The sequence below is a fragment of the Scyliorhinus canicula genome, chromosome 28, assembly GCF_902713615.1.
Source record: "Scyliorhinus canicula chromosome 28, sScyCan1.1, whole genome shotgun sequence".
Classification (NCBI taxonomy): Eukaryota; Metazoa; Chordata; class Chondrichthyes; order Carcharhiniformes; family Scyliorhinidae; genus Scyliorhinus; species Scyliorhinus canicula.
This window is the reverse complement of record NC_052173.1, coordinates 16,469,348-16,496,318: the sequence shown is the minus strand read 5'-3', so window position 1 is coordinate 16,496,318 and position 26,971 is coordinate 16,469,348. Positions and strand designations below refer to the sequence as shown.

The 26,971-nt window shown below is 48.6% G+C and overlaps 1 protein-coding gene across 2 annotated transcripts in view; it reads left to right on the top strand.

Moving 5' to 3' along the window:
* The window catches only part of asic1b (acid-sensing (proton-gated) ion channel 1b), an 809,000-nt gene that overhangs the window by 536,812 nt on the left and 245,217 nt on the right, over window positions 1-26,971 (top strand). Inside the window, exon 1 of one of the 2 annotated variants that reach the window (XM_038786501.1) lies at window positions 12,533-13,877. The exons of the other annotated variant lie outside the window; for it this stretch is intronic. Coding sequence (XP_038642429.1) covers window positions 13,275-13,877 — 603 coding nt within the window. The 5' untranslated portion in view covers window positions 12,533-13,274. Of the gene's footprint in view, window positions 1-12,532; window positions 13,878-26,971 lie in introns of those variants that run through there. 2 annotated transcript variants of the gene reach the window in all.

Here is a 26,971-nt window from a genome sequence, read left to right as displayed (position 1 = left end):
CGTGCGTGCGTGCGACTGGCGGCGATTCTCCGGTCCGCAATCGGGTCCGACGCCCCATTCTCAGCCCGGCAGGAGGCTCAGAGAATCCCGCCTAAGAGATGTGAGCATTGATGAATATTTTAGACTTTTACTTGACGGCCAATGGTGGTTTGGGCATACTTATGTGACACATGCCCTTAATGAGTATCAATGGATGGGTTCGAATCAATCATAGAATCGTGCAAATGTTTGAAAGAGCAGACGGTACATGATCTGTGGGTAGGCTTTCTACCCTTGGCTGGGTCTTTTCCTGGAGAATTCATCATCTGACCTCTCACCTTTAACCTTCCAGCCTTATGCTCCCTCCATTGGTCACCCGATGCATACAGAACCCCCCCCCCCCCAACCACACATGGGCTGTTCACCTGATTGAGTGGCAGGCGATGGTTCATCAAACATCTCTTTTATCCCACTTCCAAAATTTTTATACCTCATAAATGTTCGAGGGAAATGAAAAAACAAAGTCACAATTTTTAAAATAGCTTGATGATTTGTTTTCTTTTGTTCGCGTGCATCAGTGTCCAGAAAGATTCATTTTTAATTCTCTGAGTTATAATATGCCTCTAAGGCATATAAGCATTACATCACTAGAAGGGAAATATGTCCTCTGATTCAGTTGCAGTTTCACTTTTGCTCAGAGCAGAGCATACACACACAGCTCCTAACGTCTTCAAGCTTTATTCCAATTTATAACTGTTCTCATATGTCTGAACTTACTAAATGAACCCACAACATGTTTACCCAATTCCTTATGGGAGAGCATTTGGTGCTTATATTATTATACAAACATAACATGGTGTTCAGCCGTGGTAAGACAGGTGGCAGCAAGGTTTCTACAGGTGTGACACGGTGAGCAGCCTAAGATTGTGCTACATGACAGTTAGGAAGGCAAATGCAATGCTAGCATTCATGTTGAGAGGGCTAGAATACAAGACCAGGGATGTACTTCTGAGGCTGTATAAAGCTCTGGTCAGACCACATTTGGAGTATTGTGAGCAGTTTTGGGCCCCGTATCTAAGGAAGGATGTGCTGGCCTTGGAAAGGGTCCAGAGGAGATTCACAAGAATGATCCCTGGAATGAAGAGTTTGTCGTATGAGGAATGGTTGAGGACTCTGGGTCTGTACTTATTGGAGTTTAGAAGGATGAGGGGGGATCTTATTGAAACTTACAGGATACTGCGAGGCCTGGGATAGAGTGGACGTGGAGAGGATGTTTCCACTTGTAGGAAAAACTAAAGCAGAGGACACCATCTCAGACTGAAGCGATGATCCTTTAAAACAGAGATGAGGAGGAATTTCTTCAGCCAGAGGGTGGTGAATCTGTGGAACTCTTTGCCGCAGAAGGCTGTGGAGGCCGAATCATTGAGTGTCTTTAAGACAGAGATAGATAGGTTCTTGATTAATAAGGGGATCAAGGGGAGAAGGCAGGAGAATGGGGATGAGAAAATATCAGCCATGATTGAATGTTGGAGGAGGCTCGATGGGCCGAGTGGCCTAATTCTGCTATATCTTATAGTCTTATGGCAGGAAATCGCCATGCACGCTTTGGTCAGAGCACAACGAAGTCGCAGCTTTGGAGCGTGCTCAAAACTTGTGACTGCAGAGGAAACCGTTGAAGACAGAGTACTGAGCGAGTGCTCAAGTAAAGAGCCAGTGAGCTAAGGGATCCCTCGTGGAGAGGCTACAGCGCATAACCTGTCAGTCCCGTGAGAGGGACAGCGCATCGAGAGGATCAGCATTGGGTCAGCTCATTCGAGAAAGGCGAGTGAGCAGGGTGTGGGCCGGATCGATAGCGAGCGAGGGAGAGTCAAAAAAGAACAGAGAAACCATCAGAAAAATCCGGCCAGCAAATATTGTGATTCTAGCGGATGGCTTCAGGAGTTGGTGAACAATAAATTGAAGAAAGAGCAAAGATGCCATTGCCCTGTGGTAGTGTCCCACCACAACCCGCCTTGCTGGGCAGAGCTTCAGAAGAACACACCAAAACATCTACAGCGACCTTCAAACCAGGTACTACCACAGAAGGTCAAAGAGATAGTGTCAGAGAGTCCACAGAACTGCCCATTTTGAACTGGGATGCAGCTGACCTACTATCCAAATTCAAAATGTTTAAATAGCGTACAGAGCTCTGGATTCTTGATTTAAGTGCGCCTGACGTAGACGAGCAAGCCATCAAAATTCACTGAGCAATTGGGAATGAAGGTCCACACAGGCTGCACATCAGGATTAACTTTGGCCATTGGCAAGGGCAGTGCACAAGGGCAAAGGTTGATGCAGCTACAAAGAGCCATGTACCGATCCAAACAGACTGTTCACGACAGGTACCTTCAAACAATAAGAATGACCAACTAGTATCCCATCAGAAATCTACACGAGGTGATTGACAAACTAGAAAATGACGATGATGTGAACATCAAAATAAAGGGTAGTGACCACTGTGGTATTATCATAACTATCAGCATTGCAAGGATTAATGTAATGTCGATAGTAGCCACTAGAAGGAGCTACAGTTACAACTATATAAGACAGTGATGCTAAGCCTTGGGGGAGAGTGTGTTCAGGAGGTAGCTAGTTAAGGTCAGAAGAGCAGGTAGTGTAAGTGAGAGCAGGTCATGGTTTAAACCAGTCATGAGATTAGCTGTAGATAAGTGTAGTTTAGATGTTATCAATCAACTGTGTATTCTTAAGGCGTACGTGTCAAATCCAAGTTAGGAGTATAAATACATTTAAATTAAAGCTATTTTGTGAACACTATGCCAATCAGCCTGAAATAAGCAACACAAAGAACAGCACAAACAGATGTTTCACACCGTGAACTTCGAAAACATAGATGTCATCTCACCTTCCAAAGTGTTTGCCAAGATTCAAATTATCTGTCCTTAGAAAGTTGGTAACTATTCGGCATTGACCAAGATTATCACAGGTGCAAGTGTCAACCTACGACCCCTGTGAATTCTAAGAGACGTGCATCCAGAGATGTGGCAGGCCATGGCCAAACCTACAGTTGTGAAATTTTCAGCATGGACGGTTCACTAATTTCATGTGCAGGATCCATAGTCCTGGAGTGCAAGTCTAATTAATCCTCCTGGGTGTCACAGATGTCTTACACCATGGAAATTAAAGGCCCAGCAATTGCAGATCTACCAGCATGCCTTGACTTCACGCGAGTAACAACGCATGGAATCAGTCCGACATCACAAGGCAGATCAACCTCATAATCTACTCCTCTCACCTCAGTTCACAGCCTAACATCAGACTATCCAGAATCTTTTGACAAAATTGGGAGTTTCAAGGGAGCTGCAACATTACACTTCCAGTAGAACGCAAGTCTGTCAATTGATCCACCACGCAAGTGCAGCATCCACATACTAGACAAATTGAAAGCAAAACTAGGCAGAATTGAGAAACATAGAATGACCAGAAGGGTACAAGACACACAGGCTGGTACAGCTCAATCACATGTGTCGTAAACAAGGATGGATCATTGAAACTGCCTCAATCCCGCGCACTCTTTCTCCCTCCACCGCCCCGCAGGATAAGTCCGCGGGGCGGCTGAGGGGCATTACGGACCGCGCATGCGCGGGTCTGACGCATATGCGCGGATGACGTCATCCGCGCATGCGCGGGTTGGAGTCGTCCAATCCGCGCATGCGCGGCTGACGTCATCATATGCGTCAGCCGTCGCTAACTTTGGTGCGCGGGCTTAGCGAAATTCGTTAAGCCCACGATGCCGGAGTTCACGGGGCCGCGCTGCTAGCCCCGACTGGGGAGGAGAATTGGGTCCCGGGAGGGGGCGCGGAGGCTGCCGTGAAACACGGCCGTTTTCATGGCAGCCTTCACGACTCTCCGCCTTTGCGGAGAATCGCGCCCGATGTGCCTTTCTTGTGCCATGAAGATTACCAATGCCACTTTGAAGCCGTGAAACAATCATTATAAGAAGCACCGACATTGTAATTTTACTATCCAAGGGAGACAGAGAAAGGTCTGGGAGCATGCATACTACAAAAAGGCAAATCAACTTGTAATATTTGCTACAAAATCTCTGTCCATAATGCAATCCAACTGCCCCAACATCAAGCTGGAAACATTAGTTTCAGTGTTTGACATCATTTCGTTTTCATATCAATCTATTTGGCAAAAGATTTTTGGTAGAGACTGACCACAAGACATTGGAGATGATTTGATGCAAAACCATTGACTGGTGCATTGCCAAGATTGATCAAGGTTCAATGTTCCGACTGTGAGATTAAGTACATGCCAACTAACGTAATGATCATACTTAGCAGATTGCCTAACCCAGTGAAAACAGAAGACATATCCGGAGAGCTACAAGTTGACTGAACTTGGAGGTGTTCTCCAAATTGACCTGGTACATTTTGCAAATGCCAGTAGCTAACAAGACGAAACGTTGAAAGATTCCACATTACACAAACTGTGGGAAACCATAATTGAAGGGAGGCGGAACTCGTTTTTTTTACGGCCGCTCGGCCTATACAGGCCGGAGAATCGGGGGGGGGGAAACCGCGTAGAGCGGTCCACGACCGGCGCCGCGCCAACCACGCCGGCGCCAATGGCACTGATTCTCCGCCCTGCGGAGAATCGCGTGCCGGCATCGGGGCGGCGTGACCTGGTCGCGGAGATTCTCCGGCTCGGCCCAGGGCTGGGAGAATTCCACCCCTGATTCCATTCAGCATGTCCATGAACAGGTGAGACCATTTTGACCTTGCCAGGGCGAGCTAGGCAACTCCTGGGGTGTCATTTGTAAAGACAAGGCAGGTCATCGTACCAGAATGTTTGCGACCTGATAGTCTTCAACAACTTCATCACTCACACACGGGACACAGATTGAATGAGAAGACTTGCAGAAGAGAGTTTATTGACCAGGTATGAACAGTGACATTGAAGTCATCGTCAAGAAGTGTGAGACATGTCAAGAACAGATGCCATGTCAACACAAAGAACCACTGACTCCATGTGAAGTTCCTGCACATCCTGGGCCCAAAGTTGCATCAGAGCTCTTTCATGTCCAAGGTATTGGCTTCATTGTAATCGTTGACTGCTTTATCAAGTACCCCACTATTCGGGCAATTGTGCAATATGTAAAGCAGAACTGTTCTGCACGGTCTCCTAGTTTCAGTTCGTTTGGTGTGCCCAGAGAGATCATGTCGGATAACAGGCCGCAATTTATTCCTAAGCCAGATCAGGATACGTGATAGAAGCTCATTAACCACTGTATAGTCCTCTTGTATCTCGGACAAAATCTCAAACGTAACCAGGAATACCCTCTAAGAATGACAATCCCACCAATCACTGAACAGTGAAAGAAACAAGTTACCAATACAAGATCTGTGCTTTAGGGATTCATTGATCCATCAGTTCTGGACATGTTCTGTGGAGAGCACAGGCCTGATGAACTAAATGGTCTCTGCATGAATCGCAAAAGGTTGGTTTGCAGGTGCAGCAGGTAATTAAGAAGGCAAATGAATTTTGTCTTTCATTGTTAGAGGGATGGAGTTTAAAAACAGGGAGGTTGTGTTGCAGCTGTATAGGGTGCTGGTGAGGCCAAACCTGGAGTACTGTGTAGAGTTTCGGTCTCCTTACTTGAGAAAGGATGTACTGGAACTGGAGGGGGGTGCCGAGGAGATTCACTAGGTTGATTCCGGAGTTGAGAGGATTGGCTTATGAGGATAGACTGAGTAAACTGGGACTGTACTCACTGGAATTTGGAATTTAGAAGAATGGGGGGGATCTTATAGAAACATAAAATTATGAAGGCAATACATAAGATAGAAGAAGGGAGGTTGTTTCCACTGGCGGGTGAAAGCAGAACTAGGGGGCACAGCCTCAAAATAATGGGGAGCAGATTTAGGACTGAGTTAAGGAGGAACTTCTTCACCCAAAGGGTTGTGAATCTGTGGAATTCCCTGCCCAGTGAAGCAGTTGAGGCTACCTTGTTGAATGTTTTTAAGGCAAAGGTAGATAGATTTTTGAACAGTAAAGGGATTAAGGGTTATGGTGAGCGGGTGGGTAAGTGGAGCTGAGTCCACAAAAAGATCAGCCATGATCTTATTGAATGGCGGGGCAGGCTCGAGGGGCCGAATGGCCCACTCCTGCTCCTAGTTCTTATGTTCTTATGTTCTCTACAACATCCCCCTTTCTTTTTGAATATACTTTCCCTCTTCCACTGATCCATGCTTTCTCATTTGTCTGCACCAAACAAATTGTTGTTTAGAATAAACCAGATTTCATGTGGAAATAGGGTGTCCTTTCCTAGTTGCGACCCCTCCAGGAATGTCCTGAGATTCCTGGGAATTTAAGATGAATCTCCAGGACACTGCTGTGAGCAAACCCAAGAGAAAAATCGTCGGGATATTAAAACAGTTTTTTTCATTCCCTTGAACGTTTGTGAGGTATTAAAATCTTACAAACGGGATAAAAGAGTTGTTTGACCATTGCCTGCCATCCAATTAAGATATGAACAGCCTGTTTATGGGCCTCCAGAAGGATTAATGATATAAGCACCAATTGCTTATGAGGGATTGGGCAAACACGTGAGTTAATTTATTAAGACTTGCCAAGTGATGCACTGCTGCCTAACAGTGCCATGGACCCGGGTTCAATTCCAGCCTTGGGTGACTGTCTGTGTGGAGCTTGCACGTTCTCCCCGTGTCTGCATGAGTTTCCTCCGGGTGCTCCGGTTTCCTTCTACAGTCCAAAGATATGCAGGTTAGGTGGATTGGCCGTGCTAGAATTGTCCTTTAGTGTCCAAAGATATGCAGGTTAAGTGGATTGGCCATGATAAATTGCCCCTTAGTGTCCAAAGATGTGCAGATTAGGTAGATTCAGCATGCTAAATTGTCCTTTAGTGTCCAAATATGTGCAGGTTAGGTGGATTGGCCATGCTAAATTGTCCCTTAGTGTCCAACGGTTAGGTGATATAACGGGACGGTGTGGTGGAGTGGGCCTGGGTTAGGAGCTCTTTCAGAGGGTCGGTGCAGACTTGATGGGCTGAATGGCCTCCTTCTGCACTGTAGGGATTCTATGAACAGTTATACATATATATAAATCTTGAAGACATCAAAGCTGTGTGTTTGTGCTCTGTTCCAAGTAAAAGTGAAACTAAATTGGATCACAGGATACAAGTCCCGAAAGACGTGCTGTTAGGTGAATTGGACATTCTGAATTCTCCCTCTGTGACCCGAACAGGTGCCGGAATGTGGCGACTAGGGGATTTTCACAGTAACTTCATTGCAGTGTTAATGTAAACCTACTTGTGACAATAATAAAGATTATTACTAATAAAGATTATTATTATTCCCTTTCTGGTGGTGTCATGCTGCTATCCCTTGAAGGAATATTACAACATCCCCCTTTCTTTCTCTATGAAACAACTGGCGTCCCCTGCACATACTCAATAGACAGAACCTGTTCACAGGAACACCACGGGACTCCACGAGTAGTAGCTTTCGGTGTTGAGTGCTGCCCTATGTAAATTATGGAATGGTTCTGGTTGTCCGACTGTCCACCCTGTTCCTATTTGCACGATGCCTGGTTTATTTTAAACAAAAGAAAGTTTGGTGCTGACAAATGAGAAAGCATGGATCCAGAGGAGATCATTTACTTCATCAGGCCTGTCCGTTCCACAGAACATGTCCAATCTCCTCCATCATTACCTCATGATAGGCCTTAGCAGAGAGCGAGGGCTATGTCAGACAAGTCTACGGGGCCCGATTAGAGGGAGAGGAGGTGAAAACAAGGCCATCTCCCTCCATTAGAGGATCCTCAGCCATTACCGCTGAGTCCCAAGGCCATGCTGGATAAGGAGGCAGATGAAGCTAGAAGGAGCTTCCAACATATAAAAGGAAGCCCATCCAGAAACCCCCATTCCATTGCCCCTGACAACCAGTCAGCAAGACTGCGAGAGATCGCCTGGAATTACGACGAAAGAGTGCCTCATTTACATCAGTGTTCTGCGATAATTTCCGTACAGCGCTTATTGCACAATTCCTTTTTACTTTGATTTCCATGATTCATCATATTGGTCTGCTGACAATATCTGTATCAGGTTACCCTAAAACAACCGATCGAACAAGAAATCAGACACCCTGATATCCTGCCAGAGATACCAATCCAGATCTGCTTGCCCTGTAAGAGTCAGCGGATATTCTTGTTGGAGAAGGAGCTTCTGTCTTTTTCTAGTGATCTTCACCTTGTTGTGCTTTTTTATACACGGGAGCGTCCAGAACCCTGGAATATCAGACAGGAGCTGACTTTTATCCTCCTCATTTATTATAGAATTTACAGTACAGAAGGAGGCCATTCGGCCCATTGAGTCTGCAGCGGCCCTTGGAAAGAGCACCCTACTTAAGCCCACACCTCCACCCTATCCCCGCAACCCAGCAACCCCACTTAACCTTTTTGGACACTAAGGGAAATTGATCATGGCCAATCCACCTAACCTGCACATCTTTGGAATGTGGGAGGAAACTGGAGCACCCGGAGGAAACCCACGCACACACGGGGAGAATGTGCAGACTCCGCACAGACAGTCACCCAGCCGGGAATCGGACTTGGGACCCTGGAGCTGTGAAGCAACAGTGCTAACCACTGTGCTACCGTGCCACCCTTATCTTTGTGGGGTTATACATAACATGGTACAATTTGGGCAGCACGGTGGCCTAGTGGTTAGCACAACCGCCTCACGGCGCTGAGGTCCCAGGTTCAATCCCGGCTCTGGGTCACTGTCCGTGTGGAGTTTGCACATTCTCCCCGTGTCTGCGTGGGTTTCGCCCCCACAACCCAAAAATGTGCAGTGTAGGTGGATTGGCCACGCTAAATTGCCCCTTAATTGGAAAAAATTATTGGATAATCTAAATTTAAAAAAAAAACATGGTACAATTTATCCACAGTTTATGGAAAGGAAATTCCAAGATATCTGCACTCCTCTACTTCCGGCCTCTGAAACATCCCTAATTTTAATCGCTCCACCATTGGCGGCCGTGCTGTCGACCCCAAGCAGCACGGTAGCACAGTGGGTAGCACTGTTGCTTCACAGCTCCAGGGTCCCAGGTTTGATTCCCGGCTTGGGTCACTGTCTGTGCAGAGTCTGCACGTTCTCCCCGTGTCTGCGTGGGTTTCCTCCGGGTGCTCCGGTTTCCTCCCACAAGTCCCGAAAGACGTGCTGTTAGGTGAATTGGACATTCTGAATTCTCCCTCTGTGACCCGAACAGGCGCCGGAATGTGGCGACTAGGGGCTTTTCACAGGAACTTCATTGCAGTGTTAATGTAAGCCTACTTGTGACAATAATAAAGATTATTATTAAAAGCTCTAGAATTCTCTCTATAAATGTCTCTCTCTCTCTCCTTCTTTAAGAAACTCCTTTAAACCGATCTCTTTAACTAAACTTTTGGTCATCTGACCTAATATCTCCTTTTGTGGATCGGTGTAATACTTTTCATTATAATGTTCCTGTGAAGCATTTTGGGATATTTTATTACATCAAATGTGAGATAGAAATAAGTTGTTGTTATGGGTAAATGAGTGGTACTTGTAATTGTCCAGAGGTATACTGAGGCTAACAGGCTGCACGTCATTTTCTTTCATGGGAGGTGGGTGTTGCTGGTTATGGCAATATTTGTTTCCCCTTCCTAATTGCCATTTCAGGCGCCATTTTAAGAGTCAACCACATTGCTGTGGGTCTGGAGTCACATGTAGGCCAGACCGGGTAAGGATGGCAGATTTCCTTCCATAAACGGCATTGGTGAACCTGAAGGTTTTTTACGCCAATCGATGATAGTTTTGTGGTCATCGTTAGACTTTTTTTAAAAATTTAGATTACCCAATTATTTTTTCCAATTAAGGGGCAATTTAGTGTGGCCAATCCACCTACTCTGCACATCTTTGGGTTGTGGGGGCGAAACCCACGCAGACACGGGGAGAATGTGCAAACTCCACACGAACAGTGACCCAGAGCCGGGATCGAACCTGGGACCTCAGCGCCGTGAGGCGGTTGTGCTAACCACTAGGCCACCGTGCTGCCCATCGTTAGACTTTTAATTCCAGATTTTTATTGAATTCAGATTTCACCATCTGCCAGGGTGGGATTTGAACCTGGGACCCCAGAACATTACCTTGGGTCTCTGGATTACTAGTCCAGGGATAATACTGATCCACCACCACCTCCTTTCCAGCACTCTGGGCAAAATAAATCTGGAGGCGTTGCCCACCACCCTGTCACACTAGCAGGGCAGGGCCGGGAAAAGCCGCGATCGGACCACTCACTTTCTGTTTGTGCAACTCACTCTGCTTCTCCCTCCAGAGGTGCTGACAGATCTGCTGAGTATTTACGGCATTTTCTGTCTATTTTTCAGATTTCCAGCATCCATGGTATTTTGGCCTTGTTGATTGGGTTAGATGAAGTAGAATGGGAGGAGGGTTCGTGCAAAGCGTAAACACGGCCTGTTTCTGTGCTGTAAAAACAAAGCATTCATCGAAAGTTGATTGGAATGTATTTCATGGTACTTTTGTGTATTGTTAGAACCAAGTGTAGCCCCTCATAGTCCAATTGGCTTCTGAGGTGAAGAAGAACCACCTATTATTTTAAAATCCTTATTTCCATACTTCTGGCTTCTTTTGCCTTCTTCTTTGGAAAGTACTGACTCTTCCTGCAATTCAGTGCTCGAGGTACCAGTATACAGGAGCTGGGCATTGTAATGACCATTCCCCAGCTGTTGAGTGTTTACAAAGGGAGGACGACTGTCACACTATCAGCATAAATTCTACCATAGCATGAATCTGGCAATCAGCCAGACAGAATAGTCAAAATGGGCCTGTCAATCAGTGCAAAACGAAGATTGCCAACTCTCCAGGATTCCCCTGGAGTCCCCAGGAATGAATGATTAACCTCCTGGAAGAACCCAGGAGAAAAACTACTGGGGCATTTGAGAGAAAAATGTTGATTACAAAAAAAGGACTGAATGTGGGGGGAAAGGGTTTTTTGACTAGGCGGGGCAGTTGGAGGGCGCAGTTCATGTGGTTGAATATCCAGGAATGTATCTGACCAGAGTAGGTGATCCAAGTGGAAGGGGAACGGCCCAGACCAATGGTGGGCAAGCTGTGCCCCGGGGGCCACATGCAGCCCATCTGGGCTCTGAGTGGGGCCTACGAGACATTTTGTTGACCGTTACCCACGCGCAGGGTCACCACATTCCGCTGATTTCCGCCCGTGTAGTCTTTTTCCTCCCGGTGTGACTGAAGTGATTCACACGTAAAGCGAGGACAAGTGAAGTGAGGTGTGTGCTGATTGCTCACAACATTGAGTGTGAGAGCCGTGCGCTCCCTCTGTGTCCAAAGTGGAAATATTTCTATTGTTTTCACCATTTGAAGTTGATGACAGTTCTATTAATATATAAATGATGAAGCATTTTCTAAAACTCGTTATGAAATATTCAGCATGCATTAAATGTATTTAATCTTATTCATGGGGTCACGGTGAGTGAACAATCCTGATTTCAATCTTGCGGCCCATTGCGATGAAGGAGGGACACTCATGCGGCCCACTCACTGGACTAGGTTGTCCATCACTGGCCCAGAGGGGTAAAATTCCATAGAGCAATGTGTGTTTGAAGAGTGCTAGCAAACACACTCACAGTAAAACATTCTATGCTGAGAGGGTTAACCCCTTGAGGTCCATTGCAGAATGGCAATGTCTTCATTCTTTTGAGAAGTCTGCAAAGGGATCTTCTTCTTCTGAGGCAGCCCCTCAGGATCGAGGATGACTTGCTTCCACGCCGGTTCAAAGAGTTCTGAAAGGGCGGATAAGTCCAACGCGCGATCTGCAATGCGCTGGGGCAATTTTGGTTTCTCCAACTTATGCCTGATGACAGGACATTTGGAGTGTTGTCCTGTTAAGGGTTAAAAGATGACGGGGCTCACGGCACTGAGGACCTGGGTTCAATCCCGGCAACGGGTCACTGTCCGTGTGGAGTTTGCACATTCTCCCCGTGTCTGCGTGGGTCTCACCCCCACAACCCAAAGATGTGCAGGTTAGGTGGATTGGCCACGCTAAATTGCCCCTTAATTGGAAAAAAAGAATTGGGTACTCTAACTTAATTGTTTTTAAAAGATGACTCGGCTGTGTGACCAATGGGGAGAAAAGATGCATTCGCACTAAAAGCTGCCAGTGTATGTTACCAACTTCCATGCACTGCCTTTTTAATACTGTTGGAACTCAGAGCTGTCAAACGCAGCCCGTGCTGAACTTTGAGAGCAGTTTGGATTGTAATCCTTAGCTCCCCTGGCGAGAGCTAGTTTGTAATTGATGCTGGCAGCAAGCGATAAATCAAACGCAAGCTTCAATTGTTGCTAACACTCTGCGAGATGCTGCTTTCAATAAAGTTTCTTTAATATCCTTGATCTTGGCACTTGGGTGCTCATTAGTCAAGCCCCCAGCTCTCCCGCCCACCAGTGAAAAGACCATCAAATTAGTCAACAGCCAGCGATCACAGGACAATAAATCTCAATTGCACTGAGGCTGATACATCACCTTTCAAATTTTGACTCATTAAGAAGATTGAACTCTTTCGCTGAGGCTATTTTGAGCGAGGGAGGGAAGAGTGGGAACGAGGATGAGAGACTCGTTTCTCTCTCTCTCTCTCTCTCTCTCTCTTCACACTTCCTTCTCTGCTGCAATAGCTGGAAGGGAAGAGATGCCTCGGAGAGCTTGTTTCGGAAGAGAGTGTGCGTCAGAGGTTCAGGTTAGTATGAGAATTCTCTCCGAGCCTGGGCTGTAAATTGAATGGTGGATCAGGACCCGGTGATGAGGCAGCGGTGCCAAGTCCACTGACAAAACCCCTCCCCACAGTCAGTTGGGACGGGCTCCTTATAAATTATTAAGCAGGCCAGGACTGCTCATCATCCTGGCTCCAACACTCTGTAGCAGCGTGTGCAGACAGCACTTCTTCAGAGAAGCTAACTGTGACCTATCCAGCAACAGAGACAGCTTGAGATATTATCCAATGTCTTCTTAACTTCCTGCAGTATGTGAAGATCTTTATTTTTTATCCTTAACTTATTGACATGTGTCTTATTGGTTTAACTATGTGACGCCAAGATATTTTTTAAAGTCACAACTGTACTTTGAAGAAGAAAAAAAATATTTGTCAAGGCAATTTGATACTCGTAATCTTTGGAATTTAAAAAGAAAAACAGCTTGCCTTCGCTGTGTTTATTCAGAATGCCAGTCCAGATATTTTGCACTATTTCTTTTGCGGCTGAGGATGAGAAAGGAGAGGAGAAGAGACGGGAGGGGAGTTTTGATCAGTTTTCTGAAGAGGGAGACAATGAGGAGGCAGGCCAGTCGAATGTGATCAGCCTCGCCACGTTTGCCGGGAGCTCCAACCTGCACGGGATGAGCCATATCTTTGTCGAAAGCGGCTGTGGCTTCCGACAAGTCTTGTGGGGCTGTGCGTTCCTCTCCTCCCTTGCCATCTTTCTGTACCAGGTGATGGACCGGGTGATGTATTACCTGGAGTACCACCACATCACGGCGCTCGATGAGATGGACAGTCCCTTCCTGTTATTCCCGGCCGTGACCCTCTGCAACTTCAACAGATTCAGGCGCTCCAAGATCACTTACGCAGACTTGGCCTTTGCCGGCATACTGATGGGATACACCGAGGGCATGGATCCGGGATTCCAGTTGGCTCCGTCGGCCAGGAATGATGGCTCGTCCTTCAGCATGTACGAACTTTTCAACAGGACCGGCCATCAGTTGAAGGACATGCTCAAGGAATGCCGATACCGTATGGACGAATGCGGCCCTGAAAACTTCAGTGTGGTAAGTCAAGTTTACTCGACTAAGGATCCAGTGGGTCCTGCCACCACGACACTCTTAAACTCTGGTCATAGCCATTCCCTTATTTCATTACGTCAAACGCACTTTCTATTTCGTCTCCATAGCTAGATATTCTGCACTCATCTTTTTTTTATAAACGCATTTTATTCAAACTTGTATCAATGTAGGTTACAGCAAATAAACACCCCGGGAAATATTCTTCCCAACAATCAACTATACAGTTTGTACAGATTTTTCTCCTTTTTCACCCCCCCCCCCCCCCCCCCCCCCCCCGAGATGAACAGCCCCTCAAACACGGTCACAAACATCCCCCACCTTTTCTCAAACTCCCCTGCTGAGCCCCTTAACTCATACTTTATCTTCTCTAACCGCAGGAAGTCATACAGGTCACCCAACCATGCTGCTACCCCCGGTGGCGATGCCGACCGCCACTCCAGCAAAATTCATCACCGTGCAATCAGAGAGGCGAAGGCCAAGACATCGGCCTTCCTCCTCTCCATGAGCTCCGGCTTCTCTGAAACCCCAAATATCCCCACCAAAGGGTCCGGGTCCACTCCCTCCTCCACTATCCTGGCTAAGACCGCAAACACTCCCGCCCAGAATCTTCCCAATTTTTCACAACCCCAAAACATGTGCGTATGATTCGCTGGCCCCTCCCACACCTCTCACACTCATCTGCTACCCCCTGAAAGAACCCACTCATTCTCCCCCGAGTCATATACACCCTGTACACCACCTTAAACTGTATCAGGCTCATCCTTGCACAAGAGGAGGTCCTGTTTACCCTTTGCAGTGACTCACTCCATACTCCCCAATTGATCTCCATTCCCAACTCCGCTTCCCATTTCTCCTTGATCTTCACCACCCGCCCACCTCCCTGCTCCCCCAGCCACTTATATATATCCCCAATTCTTCCCTCCCCTTCCACATCCGGAAGCAGCAGTCGCTCCAGCAGGGTGTATCCCGGCAATCTAGGGAACCCCTTCCAGAACTTTCGTGCAAAGTCCCTAACCTGTAGATACCTGAACTCACTACCCCTCGGCAGCTCTACCCTCTCCCTTAGCTCCTCCAGACTGGCGAACCCTTCCTCCAAATACAAATCCCTCACCTTGACCAGCCCCACTTCCCTCCACCTCCTGTATACACTATCCACCCCCCTCCCCCCGCCCCCCGGCTCAAACCCATGATTCTCGAACAGCGGCGTTAGCACCGACATCCCTTCCACCCTAAAATGCCTCCTCAGCGAATTCCATATCTTCACCGTGGACTGGACCACTGGGCTCCCTGAATACCTACTCGGAGCCATTGGCAATGCTGCCGTCACCATAGCCCTCAAACTAGACCTCTTACAAGATTCCTCCTCCATCCTAACCCACTCTATCCCTTCTCCTTCCCACCACCGCCGCACCTTGTCCACATTCGCTGCCCAATAATAATGAAGCAAGTTTGGTAACGCCAACCCCCCCCTGCTGCCTCTGCCTCTGTAGCAGGGCCCTCCCCACCCTCGGCACCTTCCCCGCCCATACAAAGTCAGAGATGATTGTGTCCACTTTCCGAAAAAAGGCCTTTGGTTTTAAGATCGGGAGAGCCTGAAAGATAAACAAGAACCTCGGCAGAATATTCATTTTCATCACTTGGACCCTCCCCGCCAACGTTAAGTGCCGTGTGTCCCACCTCTTAAGATCCTCCCTGGCCTCCTCCACCAGCTTCGTTAAGTTCCACTTATGGAGTCCCGTCCATTCCCTCGCTACCTGAATCCCCAAGGACCTAAACCTATCCCTCGCTACTGTAAATGGCATTCCCCCTAAATTAGCCCGCTGTGCCAGCTCATTCACCGGGAATACCTCGCTTTTCCCTACATTCAGCTTGTATCCCGAAAACCCTCCAAACCTCCCCAACAGGCCCATAATCCTTCCCATACTCTCCAGCGGATCCGAAACATACAGCAAGAGGTAATCGGCATAGAGTGACACCCGAAACTCCCTCTGTCCCCTCATTATCCCCTGCCACTCTGCCGACCCCCTGAGAGCCATCGCCAATGGCTCTATGGCCAGCACAAACAGCAGCGGCGACAGCGGGCACCCCTGCCTCGTACCCCTGTGTAGGTCAAAGCTTTGTGAGCTCATATCATTCGTCCTCACCCTCGCTGTTGGCGCCACATACAGCAACCACACCCATGCCACAAATCTCAGCCCAAACCCAAACCTTCCCAAAACTTCGAACAAGTCCCGCCACTCCACCCAATCAAATGCTTTTGCACTAATCTCTTAAGCCGACTTATACTGTTGTCTTTATCCTTGCTGAGATTTAATAATAATCTTTATTATTGTCACAAGTAGGCTCACATTAACACTGCAATGAAGTTACTGTGAAAAGCCCCTAGTCGCCACATTCCGGCACCTGTTCGGGTCACAGAGGGAGAATTCAGAATGTCCAATTCACCTAACAGCACGTCTTTCGGGACTTGTGGGAGGAAACTAAAGCACCCGGAGGAAACCCACGCAGACACGGGGAGGACGTGCAGACTCCACACAGACAGTGACCCAAGCCGGGAATTGAACCTGGGACCCTGGAGCTGTGAATTGATATCTAACACCCCTTCCACCCCACATCTTTAACATGGCTTTGGTTTCATTCCTTAAACGGCAAGGACACCACGGGGTGGCATTTCTGCAGAGGAGTCCGAGTCTGCAGTTGCATCAGCCACCCCCTGGTGGCTGGGTTAGGGAAGTGTTAGAGAGAGGGCAGAGAAAAGTTTGTTGTGGAGAGGTAAAGAGTGTAGCAGAGATTAGATCCATTTAAGTGTCTGCCAAGGCACTGCGGCACATGTAGGCACAGTAGGGCATGGGCCAGGCCTCCGTCCCATGGCACAGCCCGTAGCACCCCCAACAGCCAACATGTGCACAGGAAGATCCCACAAACCGCAACACGTGATAAACGACCAGGTCATATCTTGGTGTGGTTGGGTAAAGGATCTATGTTGTGCAGGATACTGGGAAGGCCCCCCCCCCCTCCTTCTCTGCTTTGAATAGTTGGTTGTCCACCTGATGGCTTTTACATCACATCCGGAAGTCGGGACCAGTGCAGCACCGCAGTGTCTGCCTAGATCATGTAACCAAGTCTCCGGGGTGAGACGTGACTCTTGGGTGGGAAATTCCCGGAAGAATTCCCATTTTCTTCATTTGGCAAAATTCTTCCAATTTCTTTAGTTTGCCTCCACGTGAAGAGCAGACGGTTACTGCTCCAATTCTCCCCACCCCCTCAGGCCTTCCTCTGTGACAATTTGTTTGATTGGTTGGTCCATTGTGAGGCTGGGGCCCTCTGTTTTGGGGAGCTGAGTACTTTCGGGCGGTAGAGTAACTTCAGCCGAGCGGTGTGAGGAGTGCATTCAAATGCTGGGCCTCCATTTGTCAGCTCCTTCGATCTTAACTCAGCGTCTCAATTTCTAGTTAGTTGTCACTTGTTATTTTGGCTGGACGTTTGGAAGCAACTATCTTTCTGTTGGTAGCACCCTCACCTTTCAATCAGAAGGTCGTAGGTTCAAATCCCTGTCCAGGAGACCACTGAGCACAAAATCTAGGCTGAGACACCAGCACGGTATCTCGTGCTGCAGTGTCGGGCGGGCGGACATCTGGAAGGGATGGTGAACCAATGGGCCCTCTCAGGCCAACATAATAATAATAATCGCTTATTGTCACAAGTCGGCTTCAATGGAGTTACTGTGAAAAGCCCCTAGTCGCCACATTCCAGCGCCTGTTCGGGGAGGCTGGTACGGGAATTGAAATGAAATGAAAATGGCTTATTGTCACGAGTAGGCTTCAAATGAAGTTACTGTGAAAAGCCCCTAGTCGCCATATTCCGGCGCCTGTTCGGGGAGGCTGTTACGGGAATCGAACCGTGCTGCTGGCCTGCTTGGTCTGCCTTCAAAGCCAGCGATTTAGCCCTGTGCTAAACAGCCCCTATTGCACCCGCGCTGCTGACCTTGTTCTGCATTACATGTCAGCAGTTTAGCCCACTGTGCTAAACCAGCCACGGGCCCACCTCACAGGAGAGTAGAGGAGCACATTGAGTGCTCGGGTCAAATTAATATCCCTCAACCAACGTCACAAAAACAGATGATCTGGCCATTATCGCATTGCTGTTTGTGGGAGCGTGCTGTGTACAAATTGGCTGCTGTGTTTCCGACATTACAACAGTAGCTACATTTCAGAAAATGCTTCATTGGCTGTAAAGCGTTGTCTGTGGGATCTTCCTGTGCGCAAATTGGCTGCCGTGTTTGCTACATCCCAACAGTGACTACACTTCCAAAAAAAAGATAGTTTCATTGGCTGTAAAGAGTTTGAGGCAGATGGTGGTTGTGAAAGGAGCCATCTAGAGGTAAGTCTTTCTTTTGCTTTTACACCGACTGGTGCATGGGTACATCATTCAGATGAGCCGGAGACTATCTTTGATACACTACAATTCTGTTCATTGTTCCTCAGCAGCAGACATAATTTACAATGTCTAACTACTTTGAAACGTACCTTTCACTTGGAACTGTCCTAGACGTTGGGAGTATCTATTAATAGTACATAGAACATAGAACAGTACAGCACAGAACAGGCCCTTCGGCCCTCAATGTTGTGCCAAGCCATGATCACCCAACTCAAACCCACGTATCCACCCTATACCAGTAACCCAACAACCCCCCCCCTTAACCTTAATTTTTATTAGGACACTACGGGCAATTTAGCATGGCCAATCCACCTAACCCGCACATCTTTGGACTGTGGGAGGAAACCGGAGCACCCGGAGGAAACCCACGCACACAGGGGGAGGATGTGCAGACTCCACACAGACAGTGACCCAGCCGGGAATCGAACCTGGGACCCTGGAGCTGTGAAGCATTTATGCTAACCACCATGCTACCCTGCTGCCCCTAAGGGGGTAGTAGAAGGGGGTACTTTGATATTTGTGAGGGAGTGGCAGAGAGACAGCGTAGGCTTGGCATTTTGGCTAAGATCAAGCGTCGGATGAAGCCCGAGATCGGGTGGCCCGGTAGCACAGTGGTTAGCACTGTTGCTTCACAGCGCCAGGGTCCCAGGTTTGATTTCCAGCTTGGGTCACTGTCTGTGCAGAGTCTGCCCGTGTCTGCGTGGGTTTCCTCCGGGTGCTCCGGTTTCCTCCCACAAGTCCCGAAAGACGTGCTGTTGGGTGAATTGGACATTCTGAATTCTCCCTCTGTGACCCGAACAGGTGCCGGAATGTGGCGACTAGGGGCTTTTCACAGTAACTTCATTGCAATGTTAATGTAAACCTACTTGTGACAATAATAAAGATTATTATTGTTGACTTTGTAACTCTGAGAAAGGAATAAAATGTTTTTTTTTAAATCTCAGTTCGATATTGCTCCATTGAGATGAAACAGTCATCGAATGTTACATCCACAGTGCACCCACAGCCTAAACATCTTTGCAATCTTACTGTTGTTTAATATTACTTTGCGTTATCCGGTATTCCACCAACTGGAATTCTCAGCTAACCGGAACGTCTGATGTTCTCCGAATATGAGTCATCACTTGACCAACTGGAAGCAATTTCGGAACCCATACCTATCTACTGTATTATTTGATACTTTAATTTATGTTTTAATATACTGCTGAAGGATGGAAGTAAAACAAATTCTGTGCTTTCCTTCCTGGGGACTTGCAGCTTATGCTACAAGTAGAAGACTGTATTCCATCACTGGTAAATAGAACTCCCCATTAACTGTGGCACAGTGGTTAGCACAGTTGCTTCACAACTCCAGGGCTGGGTTCGATTCCCGGCCTCGGGTCACTGTCTGTGTGGAGTCTGCACGTTCTCCCCGTGTCTGTGTGGGATTCCTCCGGGTGACCTGGTTTCCTCCCACAGTCCAAAGATGTGCAGGTTCAGTGGATTGGCCGTGATAAATTGCCCTTAGTGCCCAAAAAGGTTACGGGGATGGGGTGGAGGTGTGGGCTTGAGTAGGTTATGGAGATAGGGTGGAGGTGTGGGCTTGAGTAGGTTATGGAGATGGGGTGGAGGTGTGGGCTTGAGTAGGTTATGGGGATGGGGTGGAGGTGTGGGCTTGAGTAGGTTATGGAGATGGGGTGGAGGTGTGGGCTTGAGTAGGTTATGGGGATGGGGTGGAGGTGTGGGCTTGAGTAGGTTATGGGGATGGGGTGGAGGTGTGGGCTTGAGTAGGTTATGGAGATGGGGGTGGAGGTGTGGGCTTGAGTAGGTTATGGAGATGGGGTGGAGGTGTGGGCTTGAGTAGGTTATGGGGATGGGGTGGAGGTGTGGGCTTGAGTAGGTTATGGAGATGGGGTGGAGGTGTGGGCTTGAGTAGGTTATGGGGATGGGGTGGAGGTGTGGGCTTGAGTAGGTTATGGAGATGAGGGTGGAGGTGTGGGCTTGAGTAGAGTGTTCTTTCCAAGATCCAGTGCAGCCTCGCTGGGCTAAATGATCTCCTTCTGCACTGTAAATTCTATGATTAACTGGTCTTTTTCATTAATTTGCCCCACCCATATCTCATGCATATTGAAGAATAAACATTTTACTGAATCATGGATAAAACTTTCAGACTGAATAATAAAGACTAAAACAGCAGTATCATCAAAAAAAATACAAGGCAATCAGTTTAATTTTAACACACAGCTTCCCCAGAGAGTTAGTCCTTTTGATGTAATTAAAGGCACAATCCCTTGATCTAATTTTGTTCCTTTTTCTTTTACATCCCTCGATGTACTCTTCCCTAGCTCTCTACCTCCTGCTTTCCCACCCCCTCCCCCCACCAGCTTTACTTGTGCAATAAAGTTTTCACGTTGCTGCATCGACAGCTGTGAGCTTGGCTGTGATCGGTTACTATAAAAAGCCTTGGGTCCTGTCTCATTTAAGAATATGCTGCCAGTTTGCACAATATCTTCCTGACAAGTCGCGTTGCCTTGCCCGTCACACCAGAGTGCTTCTGGCAGCAATTGGGCTCAAATTCTTTTCAAATCGGATGTGGCGAGGGCGGGTGCAAAGGGTGGTTTCGGGGAGGGAGGGAGGAAGGGAACCGTTAGAGTTTTAACGCGAAGTATCGGACTTGAAATGCGGGCACCCAGGTCCTGCCGGTGCACATAGGGATTCCCGCAAATGTCTGCCACGTGTTTAACACCAGGCGATTTCAACCACAACAAACAATGCTCTGGATTGAGGCACCACGTTGGCAGTCTCAGATGCCATCCCCTCTTGCCACCGCTCTCTGGCACAATACCATGGAATCAGAGATTTGAGACAGCACAGAAGGAGGCCATTTGGCCCATCATACAAACATAGGATCGGAGGACTAAGGTGCAGGAGGAGGCCATTCAGCCCTTCGAGCTGCCCCAGCGTTCAATAAGATCATGGCTGATTTCATTGTGGTCTCAACACCACTTTCCTGTTTGATGTTAGCCCCAGCACAAGCAAACACTCCAGGTGGTATCTATTGGTCGCATTGCGCCTGAAAAGCAGCGTGGCGCAGCGCACTGCGACCAGTAAACGCCTGGAGATTCCACTTCCGGGATCGACCCGACTCGCCACGCCTCGCCAGATCTAACGCGATCTTGCGAGACATCATGATGCGAATCCTGCCCATTGTGGGCGGGATGACTTTTTGGCAAATCTCCATATTAGATGCGACAGCTAGTCTCACTCTAATGTGTTCCCGAGATCCACCCAAAGTGTGGGATCTAACTCCCTTGCCTTAGAGGCCTCAGGTGACTGCCGTTCAGTGCTGGTTGCCACAAATAGGGAGCATACAGAAAGGCACTCCTGGGGCCTCCCAGGGGATTGGAGGCCCCCAGGTGCATGCCCTCTAGGCAGGTGGTACCCTGGTACTGCTGGTGTCAGTTAAGCATGCTGCAGTGCCAGGCTGGCACCCTAGCAATTCCACATGGGTGCCAGCCTGGCACTGCCAAGATGCCCAGGTGATAGTACCCAGGAACCCCCCCCCCCCCCCCTTATAGTGAGTTGGGGGGGGGAGGAGGGTCATGTTGGTGGCTTGAGAGAGAAATGCCATTTTAAAATGGCGCCCTGATCTTTCGCTGCACTGGAGTTCTGGCGAGTGCAGCTCCTCAGTACAGAAAACGGGGCCTCGCCAGGGAGTTTCCCGCTGTGACCCCTGATATACCCGGATGTGCTTGGAGCGCCGGGGATCGCCCGGCTAATCTCGCGCTATGGGACTCTGTCCCCAATCAGGTAGATCGCGCCTTCCATCCCGGATTGCCATGTCTCCACTCCAATCACAACGGGACACTTTGCTGACAGTCCTTCTGCTGGCATTTGTAATCCTGACCTTGGAGCTAAAATCCCCTCATCCCTGGAACTATTACTATTCTGGTCAATCTCCCTCCCTACAAGCTGCAGCCCTCACAATGCTTCACAGCACTTCAAAAGAAAACCTTCAGTGGGGCACACATCTACACCCACTCTTTCTGCAGGAGCAAATGCAGATAACAGGAGCAAGCCCTTCCTCTATACACACCTTCATGCCAATGAAAGAGGTGGCCATCCATATCAGTGGCAGGGAGTTGGCACGCAACATTGAGATGGCAAGGCTGGAGGCCAAACACAGCAAGGTGTTTGTGCATCTTCCCTTCCCTTTAATTATATTTTAACGCTCTTGTACGCTCGGCATGCCAACCTGGTGGTGTGTCGAGCTACCACACACCTGCCACTACTCTCCCTTACCACATTGTGTAGGACACTCCTTCGGCACTGTGTTGTAGGAAGTCACCAGACCTGTGCAGGCAACGAGATAGTTGGTCGAGGGACTCCAAGAATTTGCATTAACAATAGAGAGCCTTTAACACTAAAAAAAAGTCCCAAGGTGCTTCACAGGGGAGAATGACCAATCAAAAGCTGACACTGAGTTGCATAAGGAAGTATTGGGACAGGTCACTACAAGTTTGGTGAAAGAGGATGGTTCTAAGGAAATGGCGAGAGAAAGGGCAGCGCGGTGGCGCAATGGTTAGCACTGGGACTGCGGCGCTGAGGTCCCAGGTTCCAATCCCGGCTCTGGGTCGCTGCCCGTGTGGAGTTTGCACATTCTCCCCGTGTCTGCGTGGGTTTCACCCCCACAACCCAAAGATGTGCAGTTTAGGTGGACTGGCCACGCTAAATTGCCCCTTAATTGGGAAAAAAAAATAATTGGGTACGCTAAATTTAAAAGATAAAAGAGTGGCGAGAGAACTGGGAGCTGGAACGGTTTTTCTTTTCGGGAGCGAATCCTCGACCTTAGGGCCTCGGCAGTTGAAGCCATGGCTGGCAAAGGCAGAGCGATTAAAATGAAAGATGTGCGCGGGGCCAGAATTAGAGGAGCGCAGACGTTCTGGGCCTGGAGGAGATTGGAGAAAGGGAGGGGGCAAGGCCGTGGCACGATTTGAAACCAAGGATGAGAATTTGAAAATAGAGGTGTTGCTTAACTCGCAGCCAATGAAAGTCAACGAGCGTCGGGGATGATGGGGGAACAGGATTTGATGTGAGTGAGGTTAGGGACAAGAGTTTTCCTCCTCATCACTCGGAGGAGATGAGGTACCAGAAGGTCACCGCACAAACAGAAAAGAAGTCCTTTAAGAATTCAAAAGGCTTTCCACTCACCACAAGTACTCTGAAATGTAAGTAATGAAAACTGCACACCTGGAAATGTCTGTGTTCCAGTGTAGCTCAGGAGCCCTTTAAATGGCTGCCTCATAATTCCATTCAGGACTTGTGGACAGAATAAGGAACAGCTACTTGACATGAATTAAAATGATGCCAAAGCGATTTGGCGCGATTCATATTTATCACATTTGCAATTTGTTCATGACAGAAGCTCCCTCGCTCTAACTCCTGGTCCACCTGAATATCATAGAATCCCTATAGTGCAGGAGGACGCCATTCGGCCCATCGAGTCTGCATCGATCCTCTGAAAGAGTAAACTAGGCCCAACCCTCTCCCTCCCTATCACCATAACCTGCACATCTTTGGACTTGTGGGAGGAAACCAGAGCACCCGGAGGAAACCCACGGAGACACGGGGAGAACGTGCAGACTCTGCACAGACAGTGACCCAAGGACAGAATTTAACATGGGTCCCTGGCGCTGTGAGGCCACAGTGCCACCGTGCCACCCACTGTGCTACCGTGCCACCCGTATCTATTCCATGGGCTGGATTCTCCAATCCCCGACGGTAAAATCACGTTCGGCGATGAGGATGAGAATCCCCGATGACAACGAAATCAGGGGCGTCGCCGCTTTCGCAATGCTCCGCCCCCTGAAAAGCGGCATACTCTGGGGGTACGCCGCACGCCATATCCACGGCCTTGCCTGAGGCCTGCCCTGCGATGCTCCGACCCCGACCGGCCGAGTTCCCGACGGCGTGGGACTCTCATGGTCTCACCCGTCGGGAACTCAGCGTGGCGGCTGCGGATGCAGTCCAGCGCCGCCACAGTCAGGGGAGGGCCAATCCACGGGCAGGGGGGGGTTCATTCGGGGCTGGGGGCACTGTGGGGGGGGAATCCGGGGCGCGCGAGCGGCCGAAGTTGGCGGGACTATTTTTGCGGTCCGCGGGTTGCGTCCGCCATGAAGCACGCGCAGCCACCGCAGGCCGCCACCGTGCGCATGCGTGGCCACGGACCCGGCAATGCTCTACCCCCCCCCCCCCCCCAGAGCAGGGACTTGTTGGCTGTTTTGCGCCAGTTTTCCTGGCGTAAAACATCCGTTTTCACGCCCGCGTGGGGACTTAGTCTCCCAAACGGAGAATCCAGCCCCTGTCTCTTATTATTTTGTGAGAGTGTTTCTTAATGTTCTCCCTTGAGTTTTCTAACTTTGTATTCTCATGCCATTCTTATTCTTGTGTCACAAAATGGCCAACAGAACGTGGCAAGAACAGCACCAGACAGTGGGCAGGGCACTGAGGAGAAGTTAGGGCAGATGACGGAAGGCCTAGCCAAATGGAAAGAGGCAGCAAGTGGGAGGGGTTGAGGATGTGAGTTCAAGACAGCAGAAACATGATGGCTGAAGGCGCGGCAAAGAACACAGACACAAGACAATGAGGGAGGAATGAAAATTGTTTCCACTGCAAATCGGTTTTAAAGTGAGTAAATATTGAAGATGATATGAAGAATTTAATGTCTAGCATTAGCAAATACTTTGAAGCTGACTAGAATGACACTTAATCTCTTTAAGTAATTAATTCTGAAAGTAATTTGTTTAAGGAAAAGCAATTTGGCTGTAATTTGTACAGGTTTTAGATACTGAACCATTTCAGGCTTTGATCTTGTATTTAGAAACTTGACTTTCAGAAATCCTTGACATGAAATAATTAAATAATGAGGAACATCGTTGGATAAATAGTGTCAGAAAGGTAGTGACAACAGTCATTATGTTTTGGGTCTGAAATAACACTTGCCTTGTTTCAATGGTTCATTTATTGAAAAGCTTCACTACGACTGATGAGGAGAGTGTTGGTCAGAATTTTCCACCCTCCACCTGTGGACAGTTTTTTGGCGGCAGAGGTGACTTGCAATTGGCTGCTGATGGGAAGTGGGATTCTCCATTCCCGCCACCTGTTGGGGTTCCCATTGTGGCCACCCCACACCGCCGGGAAACCTGTGGGTACGCTGCCGCCAACAGAGAATCCCGCCGGTGGAGAATGGCGCAGCAAAAGGCTAGTATCACTTAAGCTGTCAGGTCTCAGCACTAAACTCAAAGCAAAAGGAATCAATGTTCATCTTCAACGAGGGAAGAGTGGCAATCCAAGCAATCCCCTCCCCACCCACCACTTGCCACCCTCCCCCTTTGATTGTTTCTGAGAGGTCGCAGAGGAACAAACAAAGGGAATAGATAGGATAGATGCGGGCAGGTTGTTTCCACTGGCAGGTGAAAGCAGAACTAGGGGACATAGCCTCAAAATAAGGGGAAGTAGATTTAGGACTGCGTTTAGGAGGAACTTCTTCACCCAATGGGTTGTGAATCTATGGAATTCCTTGCCCAGTGAAGCAGCTGAGGCTCCTTCATTACATGTTTTTAAGGTAAAGATAGATAGTTTTTTGAAGAATAAAGGGATTAAGGGTTATGGTGTTCGGGCCGGAAAGTGGAGCTGAGTCCACAAAAGATCAGCCATGATCTAATTGAATGGCGGAGCAGGCTCGAGGGGCCAGATGGCCTACTCCTGCTCCTAGTTCTTATGTTCTTATGTTCTGGTTGCATGGCTATTAAACAAATGAACATGAAGAATGTCGACCCCTACAACCCTTTCCTTTCCAACGACCCTCTGGTGATCTGTTATCACTTAGTTTGCATCTCGTTGATGTTGGAAGGTAAGAATTAGGGGTGAGATGGGGGGTGGGGGGGGGGGGGGGGGGGAGTTGGCTAAGAGGGAGGGGTAAGAACTTATGCTCGCTATGCAACATTCACTCCCCAGAACCATAATAACATTATTCTAATCAGGCAATTCTCAGCAGATTTGAGACAAATTTAATCAGCCGTGCTGATTCAGGTGGCTGAAATGAGTGAGCACACTATTCTGGCGAGAGAATAAGAATTGGAAACAGTTCAGTAAAGGTTCACTGGGCTGCTGATTGAGGGAAGACGAAGCAGATCAGGCCTATATTCACTGGAGTTTTGAAGAATGGGAGGTGGGCCGGAATTCTCTGACCGTTGGCATTCTCTGTTCCTGCCGGTAGCGTACCCCCACCCACAGGTTTCCCAGCAGCGTAGGGGGGTCTTAAATGGGAAATCCCATTGAGAAGCAGCGGGAAGAGAGAATCCCGCCACCAGCGGATGGTGCGCCGCCGGGAAACAGGTAGCTGGGTGACCGGAGAATCCCGCTTATAATCTTATTGAAATATAACGGGCTGGATTCTCCATTTCCCGATCACCGATTTCGTAATCGCCGATCGGGCGGACAATCCCTTTTGACCTCGAAATCGTGGGCGACGCCTGTTTGACGCAGGTTTCGTATGCTCCGCCTTCTCCGAAACGGCGTTGGGATGGCCTCAGCGCGTCACCTGAAGGCCCTCCCGCGATGCTCCGCCCCCAATGGGCCGACTTCCCGATGGCGCTTCTGGT